The sequence below is a fragment of the Rana temporaria genome, chromosome 3 (genome assembly GCF_905171775.1).
Source record: "Rana temporaria chromosome 3, aRanTem1.1, whole genome shotgun sequence".
Lineage (NCBI taxonomy): Eukaryota > Metazoa > Chordata > Amphibia > Anura > Ranidae > Rana > Rana temporaria.
The window spans coordinates 167,759,593-167,782,769 of NC_053491.1; the positions used below are offsets into that span (position 1 = coordinate 167,759,593).

The 23,177-nt window shown below is 39.3% G+C and overlaps 1 protein-coding gene across 3 annotated transcripts in view; it reads left to right on the forward strand.

The window, feature by feature from the left end:
• Positions 1-23,177, forward strand: part of TFEC (transcription factor EC) — a 106,406-nt gene that overhangs the window by 49,979 nt on the left and 33,250 nt on the right. For all 3 annotated transcript variants that reach the window (XM_040343780.1, XM_040343781.1, XM_040343778.1), the window contains exon 3: positions 2,810-2,905. In XM_040343780.1, the coding sequence (XP_040199714.1) occupies positions 2,810-2,905 (96 nt within the window). The remainder of the gene's footprint in view (positions 1-2,809; positions 2,906-23,177) is intronic.

The window sequence follows — 23,177 nt, forward strand, 5'->3', positions numbered from 1 at the left end:
TTATGTTGCCATACTTTGGGCAACTTTGTCACTTTGAATCAGCTTTCAATCACAAATACTGTATGTCCTGATCTCAAGTGTTGGGACAGCAATAACTGGGTACAAATTAATCCACAATGTCTTATGAGTGACTTGGGTTGTTTCTTTTGTTTTTTACCTAAGTTTTGATTGTTTTGTTGGTGAAACCTGTTTGCCACCACCTGCCAAATGTAGGATCAGCATTAAGGTTAGGCTGGTTAGCAATGAAATAAACAATGGCTTTCATTTATTTTCCTTTTTTAAGAACATTTTATTAGAATTGCGGGATCCAAAAAACAAACCTACTGTAAATTTCTGTCCCCAGCCAGCCCTACACCAAGAACTAAGCGATCAAAGACCAGTTCTCAGGTGCACTCTGAGCACAGAGCAGTGACTGTCAGTTGCCGGCTCTGTGCTCTGGCCCTCCAGTGCTCACTGAAACGATGGGCAAGGAAAGGGGCAGGAGCGGCTGGCTCAGGGTCTCAGCAGTGCGCTGCCAGTCAGGCATCGAGATGGATCCAGACATTATTGTTTGGAACGGTTCTGTAACGTCATCCAAAAGTGAACTTTAGCCCGCTGTCAGCTAAATTTGGGTCACAGGAGTGCAGAACTAAGTGCTGTCCCACAGGACCCACAGAAGAAATGTGGCCAAAATAGCCTGGCCATGCTTCTCCTTAATGTTTTATACAAAGTAAATGGATTTAAACTGCATTTTAAAATAATGTGCATGAGTGGTATTGTGATAAGTTGGAATTGAATATATTTAGAAGTCTTTAGACTAGTATATCTATTATTATAAGATTCTTCTTAGAGCCGGTTCACACTGGGGCTGAGCCGCCTGACGAGTCGCGTCCCATTCAATGCAATGGAACCGTTCTAATAGGAGCGACGCAAGTCGCTCCGACTTAGAAAAAGGTTCTTGCACGACTTCGGGGACGGCTCGGGGTGACCTGCATTGACTTCTATACAGAAGTCGTTTTGCAGGTCACCTCTGAAATCGTCTTCAGGACAACTTGCAGAGTCGCCCTCGAAGTCGTGCCGCGGAAGTGTGAACCGGCTCTTATATTCCATTGTTTACCTTTTAAACAAAAACAATTGCTGCCAAAATGCCGTACTTGTTTCTAGCTCAGAAAATGTGATTGCCCCAGGCCCAATAACAAAAGGAATTCCAGCAGACATATTTTTTTAGAAATTGGGCCTGACAGTTGATGTTCTAAAATGACTAATTTCTCAGCCCATTGGTATTCTTGATCACTTCAAGTGATACTAAAGTCTTTTTTTTGTTTGTTTTTGGTAAAATTAACAAACATGTTATACTTACCAGTTGCAGTGGTTTTGCACAGAGCAGTCCCTCCTTGGCACTCCTGGCCCCTACCTCCTGTTGTGTCCCCCCATAGCAAGCAGATTGCTATGGGGTACCTGAGCCGACCCTGACCCGGCCCCCCTCTCCACACTTTACTACTTTCTTAACCAATGAGGAGGGAGAACCCTGGACAGCCGAGTCTCTCGTGCAACATATTTGGATAGAGATGTGGCTCAGGTGAGTATTAGGGGGGCCGAGGGGAGCTGCTGCACATGGAAGGCTTTTTATGTCAGTCACTAGCTCTCTGCTCTGCCCCCCCCATGCTCAATAGATTGCTGGCCTGTGGAGGGGCTTGACCAGCTCAGCCTCTCCGTAGGTCACTGAGAGGCTGAGCCAGATGCCGATTCAGGCATTTAGGTGGATTCTGACCATATGGTTGTGATATTTCCTTAGCCTGGACTGGCTCTGTGATGTCAGCCAACAGCAGGCTTCAGCTGTCTGCTGAAAATGGGTCACAGGATTGCAGATTGAACGGCACTCCTGTGATCAATAGAAGTACAGTCAAACAAGCTTTGGCTGTACTTCTCGTTTAATGTTAGTCTTATGTTATTAGTGAAAACAAATTTTTTGATAAGTCTGTTCTGCGTTTGCAATTGCATGTGCTTAGTATTAACTCCTCAGGAGAGTTTACTTAAAGAGTGCCCTCTTATGTGTAATTCTCTTCAAGAGTACATAAGAAACATGTCAAACTAAGGCTGATTTCTGATGTTGCAATTTGAAAATTCCACATAATTTCTTCTGCCTGCCCACTGTGACTTAGCAGAGAATGACTTTGAGCCCTCATTTACACTTGACAATCTTTCAGCCTGACTACACTCATCATGCAAAATCCCATTCTTTCTAATTGTCTCTGTTCCTTCTTGTTTGCTCAGTCATCCTACTTTCCATGCCCTACTCTCCAAAAAGTACATAAGCTTTTTATTCAGCCAATTTTGGGCAAATAGACTTTAATTGGATTTCCTGTAAATGGGAATATGCACATTTCTGCATCCAAAGAACTCCTCTCCTCCTCTAGAAATGCTCTCCTCCCCTTGAACAGCCCAGAAAACAAACACCTGAAGCTTTATACACGTGCAAAAGCGCTTGCACAAAGCTTATAAAAATCCTGTAAAATGCCTGAAAAAAGGCTTCAAAATCACCCTAAATACACTCTTTGCAGGTGTGAATGCAGGCTAATGGGGGCTAAGTCCTGCTCTGTCCCTGTTTAGTCAAAGCAGGTGAAAAGCAGACATGAATGGCACCGCTCTTTCATTGCAGCAAGCTTACACCACAGGAAATTTATAGTAAAATTTACTTTTTCATATTCTATATTTAGTTCCTAATTAGTAATTGCTAAGGAACACTGGGGTTTTTCATATGATGCAAGCTATGAATATATTTTAGCCTAAACAATCACACTAATTACTAATTGTATTTACTTTTTAACAGATGGATGATGTTATTGATGACATAATTAGTCTAGAAACAAGTTTCAATGATGATGGCGTGACCTGCACCGAATCTACAATGCTAATGCCAAATAATGTAAGCTATCAAATCTATACCATCATTATTTTTGTATAAATTCTAGTATTTCTCAGATACATCATATCTTCTCCTACAGCTCAATGAACTGAAGCCTCGTACACACGACCAAGGAACTTGACGGGCGAAACACATTGTTTTCCTCGTCGAGTTCCTTGTTAGGCTGTTGAGGAACTCGACAAGCCAATTTTCTCCATTCCCGTCGAGGAAATAGAGAACTTGCTCTCTTTTTGGCTCGTCGAGTTTCTTGACAGTTTCCTCGACGAAAATGTACACACGACCGTTTTCCTCGGCAAAAAAATATCTCCCAGCAAGTTTCTTGCTGTTTTTGCTGAGAAACTCGGTCATGTGTACGAGGCCTGAGTGAGAAAAACACATGGAGGCTACATTTTTAATTTGTAATAGTTGTGCAGCTTTATTTTACCATGAAGTGTAAAAAGCTAATTTATCCAGTAATCCATGGCAACCAAGCAGGTTAAAGCCATCTCGGAGCTCCTGCCCCCTGTGCCCACAGCTACACCCAGAGGTTTCCCAGTTAGTATTTTATGATTTTTATTATATTTACTTTTCCAAATGTCTTCAGTCTGGTCACATGAAGCCACAGGCTGCTCTTCCCCTTTGCCAATTCTATGGACTGGGCAGTCCTCAATAATGTAGAGAGCGTAATGACATCAGAAATGTGCTATTTTACTGTGAGTGCAGGGCACTGTGCTGACTTCAATTTTCCCAGCTGAATAATTCAGGGTGTCATTCAATCCTGAAAAATAAAGTCATCTAGTGGAAAACAGATATTACTGTGGAGGACAGCACTTTAATTTTTAACATATGATGGGGGGGGGGGGGGGTTTAAAGTTGGCCCAGAATTTGGACTTTAATTACTCTTGGAATTCAAAATGACTGAAACTTGAATTGTTATTGGTTTCTGTGGGTTGCTTATGTTTGTGCTATTAAATAGTCCTTTGTGTGCTAAAAGCTATACACATTCAATAGTAAGGGCTCATTCACATCAGTCCCAATGCAGGCTGGAGTCCATTCTGTACTGGAGGTTGGGATTTTTTACTTAGCAGAGCTGTGGTGCATAGATGTATGGAGACTTTAGGTCATGGGTGTCCAATCTGCAGCCCTCCAGCTGTTGCCTCTGCCTTTGGGAGCCATGCTTGCAAGTGTTACCCTTGCAATTCCTCAAAGGGACTTTTAGTTCAACAACAGCTGGAGGGCCGTAGGTTGGACACCATGCTTTAGGTGGCCATGGTGCTGAAAAATGCAGACACACAGTGTTTTCTTGTACCTCTCCACTCTGTTGTGTGAAGAACTGTTTTCTACGTGCAATTGCAAAGACCTGACCTAATCAGGTGCAGCACAATGTAGGTCTCGGAGTTGTAAAAATATTTTAATGCATCATAAAAACTCATAATCAAATGAGGTACTCATAATCAAATGAGCATACAGTGATAAACTAACCTGTAAATATAAACATTTTAACTTTATAATTTAAGTAATGTCCCAAAAAATATTATATGGATCATTGTTGGAAAGAGTTCTGCTCACTTCTTGCCAGAACAGGAAGTGATGTGAAATCCCATAGAAGAAAACAAAAATGCATTCATAGGAAGGAACGGTTAAATCCTCTAGCAACTTTTTTTTCCTGCTATTTCTGTCTTTCTGTCCCATGCATTGCTATAGGTATATGCACTTGTTAGACTCTTAAGTACAGCACACCTTAATGCATAAACAAAAAAACAAAAACCTGACATGATCCTATTTGTAATGCATCTCACCACAACATACATATGCATTGTTATGCATATCTAATCATCCTAAGATACTAATAGGAAGGGATAGTATATTTCTATTTTCTAGGCAAGTTGGAGAGTCTACCTTTATTATAACCCACAAACCATCTGTATTCTTTAGAAATATAGGGGTTGATTTACTAAAGGCAAATACACTTTGCAAAGTGCAGTTGATTCTGCAAGAGTAAAAACAGAGCAGAGAAGTGCAGTAATAAAACACTTGAATGACAATGAAGGGTTAAAAATGCTTACAAGATGGAATTGAAAAACAGTCGTGTAAATGAATTCATTGGGGGTTATGTATGAAAGGCAAATCCACTTTGCACTACAAGTGCACTGGAAGTGCAGTCACTGTAAATATGAAAGGTAGATTTGAAATGAGGGGAAGCTCTGCTGATTTTATCATCCAATCATGTGCAAGCTAAAATGTTGTTTTTTATCTTCCCTGCATGTCCCCCTCTGATCTACAGTGACTGCACTTCCAAGTGCACTTGCAATGCACTTGTAGTGCAAAGTGGATTTTCCTTTAGTAAATAACCCCCATAGAGTCCAGCAGGATGCCTCCGGGGAGTAAAGACAGCTGTAGGTGGAAGTTCCAGCTGACCAGCAGTGGGAAACTGGGGGTTATTTACGAAAGGCAAATCCACTTTGCACTACAAGTGCAAACTGCATTTGAAATCGCACTGAAAGTGCACTTGAAAGTGCAGTCACTGTAAATCTGAGGGTTAGATCTGAAATGAGGGGAAGCTCTGCTGCATTTATCATCCTTGCATGTCCCCCTCGGATTTACAGCGACTGCACTTCCAAGTGCACTTTGCACTTGTAGTTTGCACTTGTAGTGCAAAGTGGATTTGCCTTTTGTAAATAACCCCCACTGTGTCTCTGATCCAAAATGGAGAGTCGTGCTGTCAGGGCCAGCATGGAATACAGGCAACTGAAAGTGATGTCAGGGTGGATAGGACATGTTTCGAATCATGCCCAGTCGCTCCTTCCTCAAACCAATCTGCAAGAGATTGGGCAAGAGTAGTTGCTCCAGAGCTTAGTAAATGAGCAAAAGCCCTGCCGACTTCCATCATCCTTGCACGTGATTGGGTATTCTTTGCAAAGTGAAGCTCTACCTCATTTACTAAGCATTTACTAACCTCTGGAGCAACTGCACTTGCAGAGAGTAACAAAGTTCACAGTCTATTTACCTTTAGTAAATCAACCGCATACACTCTTAGAATGTATGAAACCTCTAAGACCCCTTTCGCGAGGCGTTTTAGTGCTTCAGATAGCCTCTAAAAGCACCTGAAAACTGCCTCTAATCTAGTTTAAGCGTAAGCTTTTCAAAAAAGTACCAAGGTAATCATGGATGCTTGAACAAGATATGTGGTGGTAATGGAGGTATACAAACAGGGGGAAAGTAAACAAGTTAATATATATATATATATATATATATATATATATATATATATATATATATATATATATATATATATATATACATACTTTTTTAGGCATTTAAGTAGATCATAATATCCACATTGAGATGGTACTTGTGTATCAATTGTATACAGTATGTTATAACAGTTTTCAGTAGTTGGATCCATAGGCATGCGCAGGGGGTGTGCCAGGTGTGCCTGGGCACACCCTAATCACTATGTATGGTGGCGATTTCCCCTACTGCCCAGGCTTCCCCCCCTCTTGTTGGCCCTGCAGTCCTGCTGGCTTCCCTCCTCTACTCTCCCCCCAGATGCTGTGGGGGATGTTTCAAGATGGAGAGAAGGGGAAGGGGTTACCCTTTTCTTTTCTAAATGAACACATTTGCTCACTGTGGCCATTCATAACCGAAGCATGGTAAACTGTGTTTACTATGCTTCAGTTTGTGAATGAACAGGAAGCCACTCAGAAGCAGAGCACTTCTCATTTATTCACTGCCCCATGCAGCTGAGGATACAGAGAAAGACATGTGTGTATGAGTTTTGGGGTGCACATCCTAATGCCATAGGCTGCACACACCTATGGCTGGATCTTTGATCGCACTCTCTCTAATTCTATTTGCCATTTTTTTATGTTTAACTGTGTTTTCCTATATATTGTATATGAATAATTCTACATGAGCTATTGGTAGGTGTATATTGTTAGGGCCAACATTTTTTTCTGGATCTAAGAATGGTAGTTGCACCTTTTATTCCTTTTAGGTTGCGTTTATTGTTATTCTCTGGAGTTATTAGTGTGGTTTCAGGGATTAATGCAGATATCATTTTATTTGTTCTAGCCATGATGTTAGCTGATCCTCTGTGTTATTCAAGGGTTAATCTACTTCTTTAAAACAAAACTGTAGTGTGGTTGCAAGGCTGTGCATAATGTTGAAAAATGTACAGCATACTTGTATATTATGGCAAAATAACCTCTTGGGATGCCACAGTGCTGAAAGCTTTCCTCCCTTGTTACTCCATCCCTAATGTTGTCATCGTCACTGTTGCTTCTTTCAGCTCCTCATCTTCTCTCTTTGGTAATTGGGTGGCCACTGATAACATAATTCCTCGAGTTGCACCCTCCTGGAACTTTGCCTTATTCTTGGTATCTTACAAAATGTACACTGCACTACTCAGACAGACAGTGTACTTTGCAACTCAGGCCTTGTACACACGACCGAGGAACTCGACGGGCGAAACACATCGTTTTCCTCGTCGAGTTCCTTGTTAGGCTGTCAAGGAACTCGACAAGGCAAGTTTCTCCATTCCCGTTGAGGAAAAAGAAGACATGCTCTCTTTTTGGCTCGACGGGATCCTCGACAGTTTCCTTGTCGAAAAATGTACACACGACCGGTTTCCTCGGCAAAAAAAAATCCCAGCAAGTTTCTTGCTGGTTTTTGCCGAGAAACTCGGTCGTGTGTACGAGGCTTGAGGCTTTTTCCCCATAGATCCTTATGGATGAGCTGTCCACTTGCAATCTTGCATTACATGGAGAAAAGCCTCTTGTGTGCTGTATACAATGGAACATTGGTCACCAGAGCAAGCATAAGCTACAGCCATTGGTGTAGGTTGCTAGTTGGTCTGAGGTCAGCAGTGTGTGTTTATAGAATGGTGGTAATAATGACAGCTGTCCCCAACTTAGCAAAATGTTTTATTATCCTTTAAAATATACTTATTGACAGAATTTAAATTATTTTTCATATGACTGATGTGATTTAAGCAATAAGGTGTATATATGGTTTAAGTGAGGCTTCAAGTTTTGTTATCAGAACAGAGGGGCCAGTTTTCATATATGTAGGATCACAATTGTATTTGATTTTGAGACCATTGAAGGATTGCAAACAAAGTGTGTAATATACTAATGTATTCTACAAGCAGAATTATAACATAATGGTACTAAAGTATTGCAATTAAATTGTTTTTGAAAAATGAAGGACAAATATTTATAAAAGTACATTAAATGAGATGATGCTGAGAGATTTCTGTGCTTGCCTGGTGAAATGAACATGGCTTGTTTTTCATGTTATTACTTGTATGCATCATGTTTACTGATTGTAAGTCAGTGCAGGGCTTCCTTGCTGCATGGTTAAGTCATTAGTAATGTCATTGCAGTACTGTTATTCTTATGTTGGGAGTCTATTGACTGTATCTTTTGGATCAAGGTTTCAATTGCAGAAATTAGTGGGAATACTGTAGCTATCCTTAGATTACTACTGAAAATAACCCTAAACTAAAGCCTGGTACACGCCACTTGGTTTTTTTTTTCCATTCAACCCAGCGGGCTGAACAAAAAAAACCTGATAGCTAAGGAAGAGCCACTGTACTAACTGTGCCATGGTAGAACATCAATCTCCCCTGCTGTGCTATGGTGTTCTAACAGGAGGACAGCCCCCATGCCAGAACACTCTGGTCAATGCTCTCAACCATTGATCGATATGTAGAGAGACTATTGAATTATTATTATTATTATTATTGTTTTCTCATACCATGCACCAGTCCAAATCCAAGTCTTGCCACCAATAACTATTTTAGTGTAGGGATGAGCTTCTGGTTGGGGTTGACCCAAACCATAGCTGTTTGCAAAGTGGTGAACTAAATTACCAAATTGTCAGCATGGATCATCGTGTTTGTATCAGTCGGTCGGTAGGTCGGCCATTCATGTAATTTGTGATAGATCTTCATCACTGATTGATGTAATGGACCTTGGTACTTTTTTTAATATAGTACTTTTTCCCTGTATCTCTGTGTGTTTATTTACTTTGTTTACTTTTTTTGGTTACTAAGTAAAAATAATTACTATGCAACTCATGCAGAGCTGGCTATATAGGGGCAAACTTATTCTAAAGAGGGTTTCCAGATTCTGATAAGTTCCACCCATGATTCCTAATGTCCATCAGGCCAGAGGTGTGGTGATGAGGTCCTTGTCCCCATTAACATGAAGACAAGATGTCTTTCCCTAGCAGGGCACGATCCCAATGCTGAGGATATGTGGAATGGTATAGTTCATAGGGGAAGGGGGTACATGTATGATTTTTGGTCCCCCTTAAAAATCCCAGACGTATTTTAGATATGGCTCTGGTATGGATTTTTAAGGGGCCGACCCAATGCAAGAAAAAAAAAAAATCTTTTGAGGTGACCCCAAAATCTATACCAGACCCTTATCCAGGTATACAGCTTTGGTAGCTAGGAAAAGAAGGGGCAGTGAGAAGTGTGCTGAACCTCCTAAACCATACTAGGCCAGATGTCCTCAACATTCAGAGGGTACTTTGTTAGGCCTGGCAAGGCACCTTGTTCCCACACTGATCGGGACAAGGGCTTTGTACTCACATCCCTGACTTAGTAGATGTGAGGGTCTACAGGGGGTACTTATTAGATTATGGAGGCTACTTTAGGATAAAGTGGGCCAGATATTCCCCATAGACACACAGACACTGTAGAAAAGTATTGTAATAATAATAATAAAAAAACACACACAAAAAAAACTTGTCCCATGATGTAAATCCTCTGTCATTCATGGCATTCAGTGATGTAGATCTATTTTCAATCATGATGAGTGACACCCGATGACCCAGGAAACACAAACGTTTCTCTTCTGTAACACTCCCACCACAAAAACATTCATAACCATATGTGGTCAACAACATCACCCAGATATTGCCAACCACTCTGCTTATAAACAGGCGCAGGCCAGGGATCTGAATTGTTATTTTATTTATTTTTTCACTTTGCTGGAGTACATTCTACAAGTGCACCACTTAATATGCAGGTTTTAGTCGTCCACAAAGCATGGTATTTAAAAGATTTGTATATTGTTGATGTTGCCCTTTAAACAGAAAAGACCCATGCCCGTGGAACAGTATTATAATACAGTAATACAAATTTTTGTATTGCTATGTCTCACATGGCAGTGCCCAGATCTATCTTTTTACCAAAAGCGTACAAATTGGCCTTGAAAAGGCCAAAAATAAATATAAGATTTGACTCCCATATACTTAAACGGGGTTAAGACACTATATTTAGGGTTTGGGATTTTCTCAAGTTTTCTATAAAAATCCAGTGAATTGGTTTGTTCATCACTATTCCAGTGTATTGCACTGTGGCCAGCCTTTCCTCAGAATATGTTCACATGAGAGGTGATGCAATTGCTCAATATTTATTTCATGTTTGATACTAATTTTAGAAAAGTGTATTTATATCCATTTTAGATGATTTCTGACATGTTTTCACAGACCCAATTTATTTAAACTGTATGATCAAAATCAGCACATAAAGCAAAATTCTGTGCCATTATACATAGGAGAAATTATGGAACATACTATGAACTTTTTATTGACAGGAACACTTGGGGGTCTATAGATATGAATAATTACCTGTGAGAATGTCTCAACCATTCACACAGCCAACATGAACAATTACTGTAATTTGCCTAATATGTTTATTTCCTATGTTTTTGTTTTAAATTGAACGTTGCTCAAACTAGAAAAAAAAAAAATATATTTTTTTTCATTTTGTTGCATATTTTGTCTATTGATTGCATAGAAAATAAAATATGTTTTCAAGATAATGCTGACAAGATAAAGCTTTTTTTGTACCGAAAAAAAATATGCTTTAGTACCTAAGGGATACATAGGCGGGAGAGCTGATCTAGTTAAAATTAGAGCCATTTTGGCATTGTAATAGTAATCTGCGGTGCATTTCTGTGCTATTTATTTTGAATAGAGGACAAACCACTATTACCCCAATGTACCCATACAACACCATGCAGATGCATTAAAAAAGAAAGGGCCAGGTCCATTGTTTACTGTGTTAAGGTGCGTTGTCAGCCGCTCATCTTATTGCACAATAATTACAGTAGCTGCCCATATTTATTTATTTTCTAAAAAATGTTTTTGGAAAATAATATATGTAACAGAAATGTTGAAAAGAACAAAGAGCAAAAACAGTTGACATAAGTATGAATGAATAAAGACATTTCATAGAAATTGTGTTTGATGGGAACAATGAGGCATATAGATATAGGCCCGGATTCACAAAGCACTTGCGCTGACGTATCTTGAGATACGACGCGTAAGTGCAAATATGCGCCGTCGTATCTATGTGCTGGACTCAGAAACTAAGATACGCCTGAAAATAGGCTTCATCCGACCGACGTAACTTGCCTAAGCCGGCGTAGAGTGGGTGCATATTTACGCTAGACATATTTGGCGCTCCTATTGATTTTCTATTCACATATGCAAATGAGGGAGATACGCCGGTTCACGAACGTACGTCCATCCGATGCAGTGTGCGTAAAGTCATACGTCCGGCATAAAGTTATGCCTCATAAATGAGGTGTAACTCAGCAGCATCCATGCAAAGGGCTGCACCAGGGAACACAAGCCGACGTATATTACGTAGTTTATGTAGGATGTGAATATGACTAGGCATAGGTTACGTTCACGCCGTAGGCAGTGATCCGACGTATCTTAGGCAGTTGTTCCGACGTGATTGTGAGAATACCACTGAGATGTGCCCACAGGACGGCGCATGCACAGTTGGCGATACGTATCTGTCTGGCGCTCGGCCCATCATCTGCATGGGGTCACGCCTCATTAGCATGGCTCACGCCCACTTCCACTTACGCCGACTTACGCCTGAGAAACCCAGCGCAGATTCGGGAGGAAGTGCTTTGTGAATTCAGTGCTTGCCTTTCTGCGCTGCGTCGGCGTAGCGTAAAGGAGATACGCCAGTGTCTGTGAATCCGGGCCATTGAATAATCGGTGAACATATCAAATTCCAAGGTAGAACAACTTTTTTAAGTAGTTTTTTTTTTGAGGTGTGTCAATAATAAACATATATTAAGTATGTCTAATGTGAATAGTTCCAGGTTAACAGTTTGTTAAAGATCAATAATGAGTTTAAGGAGTGTATAGTCACAGCTTAGATACATTCCTTAGTCTAATCGTTTAATGCAAGTATACAAATTAATTATTAAAGCCAGATTTGTTGCTATTGATGCAGAGGGGCATGATACTCTTGTTTATGTGTGTGGCCAGCACACCCAGAAAGAGAAATGAAAAAGAAAAGCAAAAAAATAAATAAGGGGGTGGGGGGAGTAGGATAGTGGATAGTGAGCAGGAATTAGAGGCATCTGTGGGCTTGGAGTTTTTTGGTTGTGTGTAACGACCGCTGCCTTGTTGAAAAGGTGATGTGATATGTTTGTGATAATTTATTTGTTTTAAGGGTTGTTTCCCATAGATTTGTGATATGCATCAGAGAGTTTGAACTGAGACCAATCTGCCCACGTTGTCGCATATTTAAAGGGGGGGGGGTTACGTGCTACAGCAATGAGTCGTTCCATTTCCACAATTTTTTTTTTATTTGTTTGTACCATTCAAATATAGAACGGACTTTGGGGTATACCAGGATCTCGGGGTGCACATTTTGGCTGAATTTATCATAATCATGGGCAAGAGATTTGTAATACAGTTGAGAATGGGAAAATTGAAGATGGAGGAGAAATTGATCTGACTTGAGATCTAGGTGTTGCTTGGTAATTTTGGTGATTTGGTTGTATACCTCTTTTAAAAAATTGCCCATATTGTTTTAAATGGCTTTTTCAGGAGATAACCTTTTAAAGTTTACTGTATCTTTACCTTTGAAATGTTCTGCTTTAGTTTACTTTATTATTCTAACCAAACTTGTACAACTTTTTTCTTTATTACAAATCCGAAAAACGAAATATCAGTTCACTCAGGTGCAGCCAGATTCTCTCATTGGAAAAAGTTATTCTATACCTCCTACATTTATCCACACTGGCATTTCATTTTTAATACAGTTTTTGTCTACATTATAATACTAATTCCAATGAAATTGAAGACTTCTGAAAAGTTATTACAGACATTAGAAAAGTCTTTACTAGGGCACCACTCTGTAACATTTAGGGATGGAAAAAAAACATCCACAAGAAAGTAGTTTGTGGCCTAACCTGATTGCATACAAATTGAAACTCTTGAGGTTTGACCTCATATTAGATGGTTTTGATAAACCTGAAGAGAAAAAGCTGCAGGAAAACTGATAGTGTGTATGGGGCTTAACACTCCATCATCCAGTTCACCCAAGCAACAACTCCCCCCAGCAGGCTGACCATGGTTATATGTAGGAGGCCTGCCCCCTGCCAATCCTAGTTGGGGATTGATCAGGGCTCCCACATGCACCCCATGTCACTTAAACTCTTTGCCCTACCCCTTTTCCAGAACCTTCTCCCTGGAAACAGAGGAGGCGCCCAAGAACTGAGGCACATGTCAGTCAACTACTGTTATATTAAACCACTCTCATGCCCCAAGATCAAAACAAACAGGCCTAGTTCACAGCATATGCCTGCTTAAATTTACCTGTTCTGGCAGCTTAAGCAAAAAAAAACTACACTTGGCACCTACCTACCTACCTAACTACCTAAGATAGAGGATGCTACACTATGAAAGACCAATGTTTGCTAGAGTAATTAAAATCTCAATAAATGTACGTTTAGATAGAAGGGATATAAGATGCAAGACTTGGAATTGCAAGACTCAAACTTGGAGACTGCATTGCATTCTGGTCTTAGTCTAATACTAGGAACTCGCTAACAAGAGGCAAACTCAGACTGATGATCGCTTTATTGTAGCACTGCTCCTTTATTGTCCAGGCAGCAGGTTGTTAATAGATCACTGACCAATATGTACTACGCAAAACCATTAAAGGTCAATGAACTGGGAATGCCAATCAAATTTAAGCATGGTCTTTCTGCTTTTATTAACAACCAGTTTAAAGTGGGGCTCCACCCAAAAGAGGAATTTTCACTTTAAGTACTCCTCCCCCTCCCCTGCCACTTTTGGCATGTAATTTTTGTCAGCCTAGGCCAAGGGTGTCAAACTCAATTTCATTGTGGGCCGCATCAGCATTATGATTGCCCTCAAAAGGGCCGGTTGTATCTGTAAGATTAGATGTCCAGCGCATCCTGCAACTCACACATGTGAAGCTGCAAGGTGTCACAGCCGAGTGCCCACATTTGAAAAGCCAGTCAGAGACAGAAGAGAGAGACAAGCGGTGGCTCAGGTGAGCACATTGCTGGATCATGGGACAGGTGAGTGCGTGTTTGTTAAAAGACAGCAGCTACACTTTTTGTTAACAGCTTGCCGACCAGCCGCCATCGTTATACTGCGGCCACTTTAGGTGCAATAGCCGGCAGCTACGATGTCCGCTGGCCAGCTGCAATTGCTCCACAAAGAGCTAGAATGGGAATCTGTCAATGTAAACAAACAGATCCTCATTCTGACAGGGGAGTAGAGAGAGATTGTCTGTTCCTAGTGATCAGAACAGCAATCTCTCTCTTCTCCAGTCAGTCCACTCCCCCCACAGTTAGAAACACCTAGGGAACACTTAACCCCTTGAACACCCCCTAGTGTTAACCCCTTCCCTGCCAGTGTCATTTATACAGTACAGGCATACCCTACTTTTAAGTACACAATGGGGTTTATTTACTAAAGCTGAAAAGTGCAAAATCAGGCTCACTTATGCATAGAAACCAATGAGTTTCTAACCCCAGCTTGTTCTATTAAGCCTGGTAATAAAACCTAGAAGCTCATTGATTCTTATGTAGAAGTGAGCCTGATTTTGCGCTTTCCAGCTTTAGTAAATAAACCCCATTGTGTACCTAAAAGTTGGGTATGCCTGTAATCAGTGGCTATTTTTAGCACTGATCGCTGTATAAATGTCACTGGTCCCAAAAAAATGTCCAACCTGTCCGCCGGAATGTTTCAGTACCGCTAAAAATCACTGATCACCACCATTACTACAATATATATAACAAAACTGCCATAAATAGATCCCCTATTTTGTAGACAGTATAACTTTTGTGTAAATTAAACAATATACGCTTATTGCTATTTTTTGCCAAAAATATGTAGAAGAATATATATTGGCCTAAACTGTTTTTTTTTTTCAATTTTTTGGGGGGATATTTTTAATATATATATATATATATATATATATATATATATATATATATATATTAGAAATCGCACCTCGAAGTTGCCAAAGTAGTACAGAAACGACTTTTGGGGCAAATGCGGCATCGCACCAATTCGTACGGTGCCATTGTTGCCAATTTGGAATGCAATTTGACATGTCAAATCACATGCCAAATCGCTCCAATGTAAACCAGGGCTTAAGTGGGCACTGGTTTATTGAGCTAACTTTTCACTCCTTTAACCCCCCTGGCGGTATTCCCGAGTCTGACTTTTTGTGCTAGGATCGGTAACCCCGAGTCAGACTCAGGCTTGCCTCGCTGGATCCACAGACAGTGTTTACTTACCTTGTCCCTGGATCCAGTGATGCCACCGCGCTGTGTGAGCAAGCAGGACCTCGCTCGATTCACACAGCGTCCTCCTGTGCCGCCGATCTCCGTTCCCTGCGACGTTACGACGCACGGGAGCGGAGAAGGGCGCTAAATTCAAAAACGTAAACAAACACATTACATACAGTATACTGTAATCTTATAGATTACAGTACTGTATGTAAAAATTACATACCCCCCTTGTCCCTAGTGGTCTGCCCAGTGTCCTACATGTACTTTTATATAATAAAAACGGTTCTTTCTCCCTGCAAACTGTAGATTGTCCATAGCAACCAAAAGTGTCTTTTTATGTCAAAAATGGTTTTAGAGCAGCTAGAAAACAGCGATAATAAATTATAATCACTTGCAGAATTGTGCGATAGCGATATGTGGGGAAATTCGTCATAAAAAAATAAAAGTAATGACAGCGACAATTCTGCAACTGAGCAAATTTCAGTGATTTTGAGTTGATTACATTATTGAATAATTTTTATTATAATTATATTATTATTTGTTATAATTATTTATAATTATTTATTATATTATAATTTATAATTTTATTTTTAAAAAAATGTCATACCCGGGATGCCTACAAGACTCTTGTTTGGTCAGATTTAAGTGAGTTATTCCTAAGAATTACAGGCCTACAGTACAAATCACCAAATTTCCTTGCAAATAATTGTACCGCTTTCAGCACCTTTTTTCTGAAAGAATCATACCACCAGGGAGGTTAATAAACCAACCCCATATTCTGTAAATACCGTAATTTTAATTCATCCATGAAGATTATTTTGTATACAGCAACTTTGGGTAAATGTTCTAAAAGTCTGGGGCATAACAGTGTAACATGGTTCCTTAACTTCATTTATCTGCAATAAGCACTGTATGTCTTAGACTAATGAACAGCCATTTACAAAATAATGTTTTTTTTTTTACATTTTTCGCAAAATATCTTTTTGTTATTTATAACTATAAACTATTTATAAAATGTAGGAAAATATATGCATATCAGATAATTCTCAGCATGTCTCAGCATGTGAAATTAGCATACAATGATGTATACACATTGCCTTGAGAGTACTTGCACACAGAAGAGGAACTGGACAAATATTAACATGACAATTTGCCTAGCAAGTAAGTTTGAAAAACAAGAATCTAAAGTTACAAGAGGTAGCAAAGTTCATCTAGCTGCAGAGAACAAAACCATTTTCTAACATATTGAAGGCACCAAAGACATCACAGTTGTAACAAACTTCAGGTAAGAAAACAATGTATTAGTTTTTATTGTAGATATAAAATAATAAATAGCCTTTCTAATCTGTACTAGTACTAAAAAAATTGGATATATGAAATTCAAATAATATAGTCATGTACTTGGAGAGATCAGAGTCTGCTATTGTTATCAATGAATTCTGAACAGCAAGCTAGTACATAGGGGAAAGGAGATGTTTTGCACAAACTGTAAAAAAGCTTTAAATGCCCATTACTGAAAAATTTCCAAATTCATTTGTTTAATTTATATATTTTCTTTGCTTCTTGACCTTGATAGATTATATATATATATATATATATATATATATATATATATATATATATATATATATATATATATATATATATATATATATAAATATTTTAGAAAATTATATAGCTACAAGGATGTTCACCATTGGCTCATTGTTGGCTCATTTTTTTTATATTTTTTAAATATGAAGAACTGCAGTCAGTCAATTTGAAGGCCTGATTAACACAGTCTCCTCTTAACAGTTCTAGAGATGTGTCTGCTGCAAAAGGTGGCTACTTTGAAGAACCTAGAATATGAAATATATTTTCAGTTGTTTCACACTTTTTTGTTATGTATAATTCCACATGTGTTAGTTCATAGTTTTGATGCCTTCAGTGTGAATCTACAATTTTCATAGTCATGAAAATGAAAAAAAACTCTTTGAATGAGAAGGTGTGTCCAAACTTTTGGTCTGTACTGTATGTATTGTACATTCACATCAGACCCTGCCCTCAAAGAGTTTACAGTCTAACCACTTGGTGTCCACGCTATAGCTGAATGACAGCTACAGCGCAGACCTGAATTGCCGGGAGGCCGTCAATAGACATCCTCTCAGTGCAGCCTATCAGTTCCCATCAGTGCCACCTCATCGGCGCATATCAATGAAGGAGAAAAATTACCCGTTTGCAAAATGTTATAACAAAATATAAAACATGATTTTTTTTTCTAAATTTTACATCTTTTTTTGTTTGTTTAGCAAAAAATAAAAACCACAGAGGTGATCAAATACCACCAAAAGAAAGCTCTATTTGTGTGAAAAAAATGACAAAAACGTAATTTTAGTACAGTGTTGTATGACCGCGCAATTGTCATTCAAATTGCATCAGCGCTGAAAGCTGAAAAGTGGTCTGGGCAGGAGGGGGGTTTAAGTGCCCAGTAAGCAAGTGGCTAAGGTCCCTAACTCACTGTTCAAATATGTTGAAAAATCCAACAGTTCCCATGGGGTGTAGTTACTTTTTCACATGACCGTACAACTCTATAATCTCATAATGACTTATAATTCATTTTTACAGAACATTCAGGTTGATGGAAATGTTCTGTACACACTGACTATAGGCAAGTTTTTAAATTTATAGATTTGTATAGTCATGTGAAAAAGTAACAATCAATTTTACTGTAGTGGAAAGGGCTTGCTTCCCCTTGGCACTGCCTGCAGTGGTTCCTGGGCTCATTCCTCAAGGGAGTCCGATACCACAGCAAAATGTCAGTAATAATTGATACAGAGGATATCAATGAACATCCCTTCCCCAATCCCCTCTGCAATGAACCCAGAAGTGATGAGGATTTCATCACTTTCAGTTTCAGAGCTGTCGTTCTCCAACTATTGTAGTCAAATGATCAAGCATGATCTGTGCTGGATTACCGGCAGTGGAAAGCAGGGATACCATTAGGAGTAGCTTGCTGTATTAATGGGAGAAGCTCACTGTACTAACTATTTGATGTTAGTACAGCTGCCTCCCCGCTGAGCTATTATGTTTGGACAGGGGGACTGTGCCCTGCGCCAGAACACAACAGTCAGCTATCACAGCCATTGGCTGCTAGCGCTGCTCAGATGCTGGTTTTCCAACATGCCTGTTCAAAAGAAACCGTGGTGTACACACCGGCCGAATGTCAGATGGTTTCTGTTGAACCACCCGATATCGGCTGAGATTCTGCCCATGTATACCAGGCTTTAGATAGACTAATGCCTTGTACACACGAGCGGAATTTCCAACGGAAAAAGTGAGACGGAAGCTTTTCATTGGATATTCTATCCGTATGTATACCCCATCAGACTTTTTACGTTGGAAATTCCGACAGAATTAGATAGAGAACATGTTCTCGGAATATCCGTTTGTCTGGATGCAATTCCGACAGATTAAAAACCATGCATGCTCAGAATCAAGTCAACACATGCTCAGAAGCATTGAACTTCATTTTTCTCGGCTCGTCGTAGTGTTTTATGTCGCCGCGTTCTTGACGGTCGGAATTTGGTGTGACCGTGTGTATGCAAGACAGCTTGAGCAGAATTCCATCTGAAAAATCCTCTGAGTTTATTTCGACAGGAAAACCAGTCGTGTGTACAGGGCATAATAGATTTTGATGGACTTTATATGTGACTAACAAATTTAAACCTAACTCCAGCTAACATTTAAGCAGTTACAGAAACATTTTTCTACTTTTGGGATAAAGGTCTTACAGCAATGAATCACCTCTGTCAGTGTGCACTAGTTTGTCTCATCCCTCTAACTTCCACTTTTCCTGCACAATTTGGTCTGTTAAATGAAGTTGAAAAATTACAGCAGGATAAACAGGTAAAAAAATAAGTTACTCAGAAAAAGAAAAATAATTTGGTCTGGTAAAGGAAGTTGAAAAATAACAGCAGGATAAACAGGTAAAAAAATAAGTTACTCAAGAAAAACAAAAACTGCCTTTTTAGTGCTAGTGGCAGACGTCATTGTTGTTTTTTGCTTTAGTACCACTTTAAACCTTGGAAGACTCCCCTTATCCTATATCCCATATAAAATGTACAATTTAACACAGCAATCCCCTATAGCTCCTATAAAGCAGAGTTCAGACTGGAAAAGAAAAAAGAAACACAAGAAGCCAATTCGTTTGCTATAGTGCAAGGAGCATGTCAAAAAGAGGAGACAGCATTGAGTGATAGCGTGAAAAGATCATCTGTTTGCTGTTTTTCCTTTTCCTGTCCAGTCACAAAGTGAAGAGAAGATTTGTTTGTGTTACTGACTTGCACTGGGGAAAAACTAGGTCTTCTGCCGTGCCAGGGAGGTCTTTGCAGTGGGGAAGAGCTGTGTAATTCTCTGAATTAGATTGGCAGAAATTGGCATGTAAACATATACCCAAATGTTTAGAAAAGCGGTAAGAATGAGTTATCAAAAAATCAGACACCACATCCCAATAAAGGAGACAACATTGGAGGAGCTAGAGGTCACTGGCCTTGGGACTTTAAAGGTGTCAAGTTGGCAATAATGGGGTCAATGGTAGATTCAAAATAGAAATTTGAAAAAAAAAACGATATTACAAAATTCATTAAAAAACATGAGACAATAGAATAAAGACATAATTTGTTCCCTAGAAAATACATTTGAATAGACAATACCACTTTCTCGACATGTTTCGCTCAGCTGAGCTTCTTCAGGAGATTAGATTGTGGTGTCTATTATGCTAGGGATAACAAAGAAAAGGGATAATTTTGTCATATACCCAAATGTGTTTTATATGTGTATTCTGTTTGGCTGGAGTTCTTTTTCAGTCCCTTTACAAACTTCTTTAATTTCCCAAAACTCTGTGAGGGCTTATTTAATCTGTACCCAATCATACGCACTTATACTACATACTGTACTGTAATTATGTTGTCCCCCCCAATACATTGTAAAGTGCTGCGTAAACAGTTGGCGCTATATAAATTGTGTATAATAATAATAATAATAATAATAATACTGTGGTTACTGATAGATTTAAAATGATTATGCAATTTTGTTTATAAGGAGCTTACAAAGGCAAAGTAAAATTCCCTCAACTGGTATAAACAATAATATATATTTTTCATGTTGTGATGACTCTTCAGATAACTAAAGGTACAAATAGATTGCTACAGGTTATTGCACATTGCCCATCATTGCACTTTTTCTTTACATTAGCCAATGTCCTGGTATTGGGTTTTATAAAAAATCCCCTAACCACTTGTGTAACAGCTTGCGATACTCCTTTATTACGATGCAATTTTTTTAGTTTCCAGTTCTGTGGTAGTTTGACTGACCATTACTCCATCATGCAACATTGTACCCAAAATAATTTTATATAATTTTTGAGACAGATAGAGCTTTCTTTTGGTGGCTTTGATGGTTTAAGTAACCACTGAGTTGTACTATAAAAATTGTTAAAACAATGTTTCACTTACGTTTTGGTAACATAAAAATACCAAGACTATACAAAGACCCCAAAATGACCCCTTTTTGGAAAATAGACACGAAAGTGTTCTAACACTGCTGCCTTTTTGGAACATGTTGGCATTTAGGGAGGTTAAACATGGAGCTTGGTAATGGCACACTAGATACAGTGCATATAGGTCAAACAAAGAGAAAGAGGAGATGAAAGGGTTAATGTAAAGGTTGCATACACGTGTCGAGTGACGTAACGCGTGGGGGAGGAGCCTAGTGTCGCGATCGACGGGAGATCCGTCCGAATGAGGAGATCGCAGACACTGAGCAGCAGTTTTTGAATTCTGAAGCTGAGCTTTGATCTGGGGTTTCGTGAGTGCAATCACTGTATTGCCTATCTTGTTTGATCCTGCTTATACGTTTTTGCACTATGTTTGTTTCCTCTCTCCTTGCATGAGCTGACCTACCCTGGATGAATAGGAGATCAGGGGGTGAAGTATACTTCACACTGATAACAGCAAAGGACTAGTTCCCTTGTTCCATATGCAAAATCAAATGTGGGGTTTTTCTTCTGCTGAAGGATTCATGCTGCAAATTAGCGTGACACTATTGGTTTATGTCTAGGAACCTGACACTGTTTTTCCTAATTTTATTTTATTTTGTTCTTTCACTATTGTTGCACATTGATTGATACCTCCTAATTAATTAGGGTGTGTACTAGGTATCATTGGCACTATTGTATTCACAGTAACAAATGTTGATGTAAGCGCAACACCTAATGTTATAATTATGGAGATGGGTTAATGTGCAGATATGCAGGGTGAGAGAGCTGAAAGATTATTATACATTTTACTAAAGAGACAGGCTGGAGGTTATATGTATTAGAGAGAAGGGGTTAAAAGGGTTAAACTTTACTTGAATCTACAACTGCCACTTTTTTGTGTTCAGAAAATGATGAATAGCTTATTGATTCATTGTGAAAAAGATAATGCGCTAAATCAACTGATTAAATAAGGTGTCAACACATAAAAATTACTGGAGGAAAAAGACAAATTGATACAAAGAATATAGTTCCAAATTCTATATGTATATTGTCCCTTGTTGCTGTAATCCTGAAGGCAACTCAGAAACACTTTGCCAAACCACACGCGCACATTGTGTGAGATATCACCAGCTTGATGAAATGATCAAACTTGTCAGGTCAAAAAAGTGCTTTCCACCAGGTATTCACGTATTCAGATATGCAAAGAAAGGGAGACAGAGAAAAGACCGATAGTGTGATACCGTTAATGAAACATCAGCGTCTCACAACACTCAGAACATCACTCACGAATCCCCGGTAATAGTTAGGCTTCAGCGTGTGTGCATGTAAGCTGCTCAGCTTGTCAGGCTCCTCATCCGGCACCTCCGTGCGTCCCGTCACTCAAGCTCCTCCCCCACGCGTATCGTCACTAGACACGTGACTTAATCATGGGTCAATGTGTGACTGGGGCTTACTATGGCTATAAATAGCCAATCACACACTCGCATCAGCGCGAGCGGACCAATGGGGAGGCACCAATGACTACATCATTGCAGATACACCACAACATTTTCAGCCAGTTGCGGTTTACATAAATGTCTAATAATAAGTTTTAATATGATACAAATTGAGACAAAATAACTTTTAAAACCGCTGTCTTGATACAAACAACAAAAACAAATGTAGTCTATATCAGAATCTGCTACAGACACATCCATGCAGCTCAGACTCATCAATTTAACATATGCAGACAGCATCCCATGGTTTTCATATGGTATTTCTACCACATAAAACTTCAAACGTCACCAAGAAGGAGTACAACATTGATGACCTTATTACCTGCAGAACTGAGGGTGTTGTGTATGTTCTTGAGTGCCCATGTTCCTTACAATACATAGGTCGCACAAAACGACCCTTATGGAAAAGATTAAGAGAGCATGTACAGAATATCCTAAAAGCATACCCGAAACACAATGTCTCCCGTCATTTCGAGCTATGTCATCAAGGGAACCCAAAGGGTTTGAAATTTTGGGGCATACAAAAATATAGCCCCCACTGGAGAGGAAGCCATAGGGTGAGAGAGATCAGTAAAGCAGAATCGAGATGGATCCATGAGATGGGATCTCTCTCTCCAAATGGTTTAAATATTGACTTTGATCTTAACTGTTTTATATCTGATTTTTAATCTCTCCTTTTT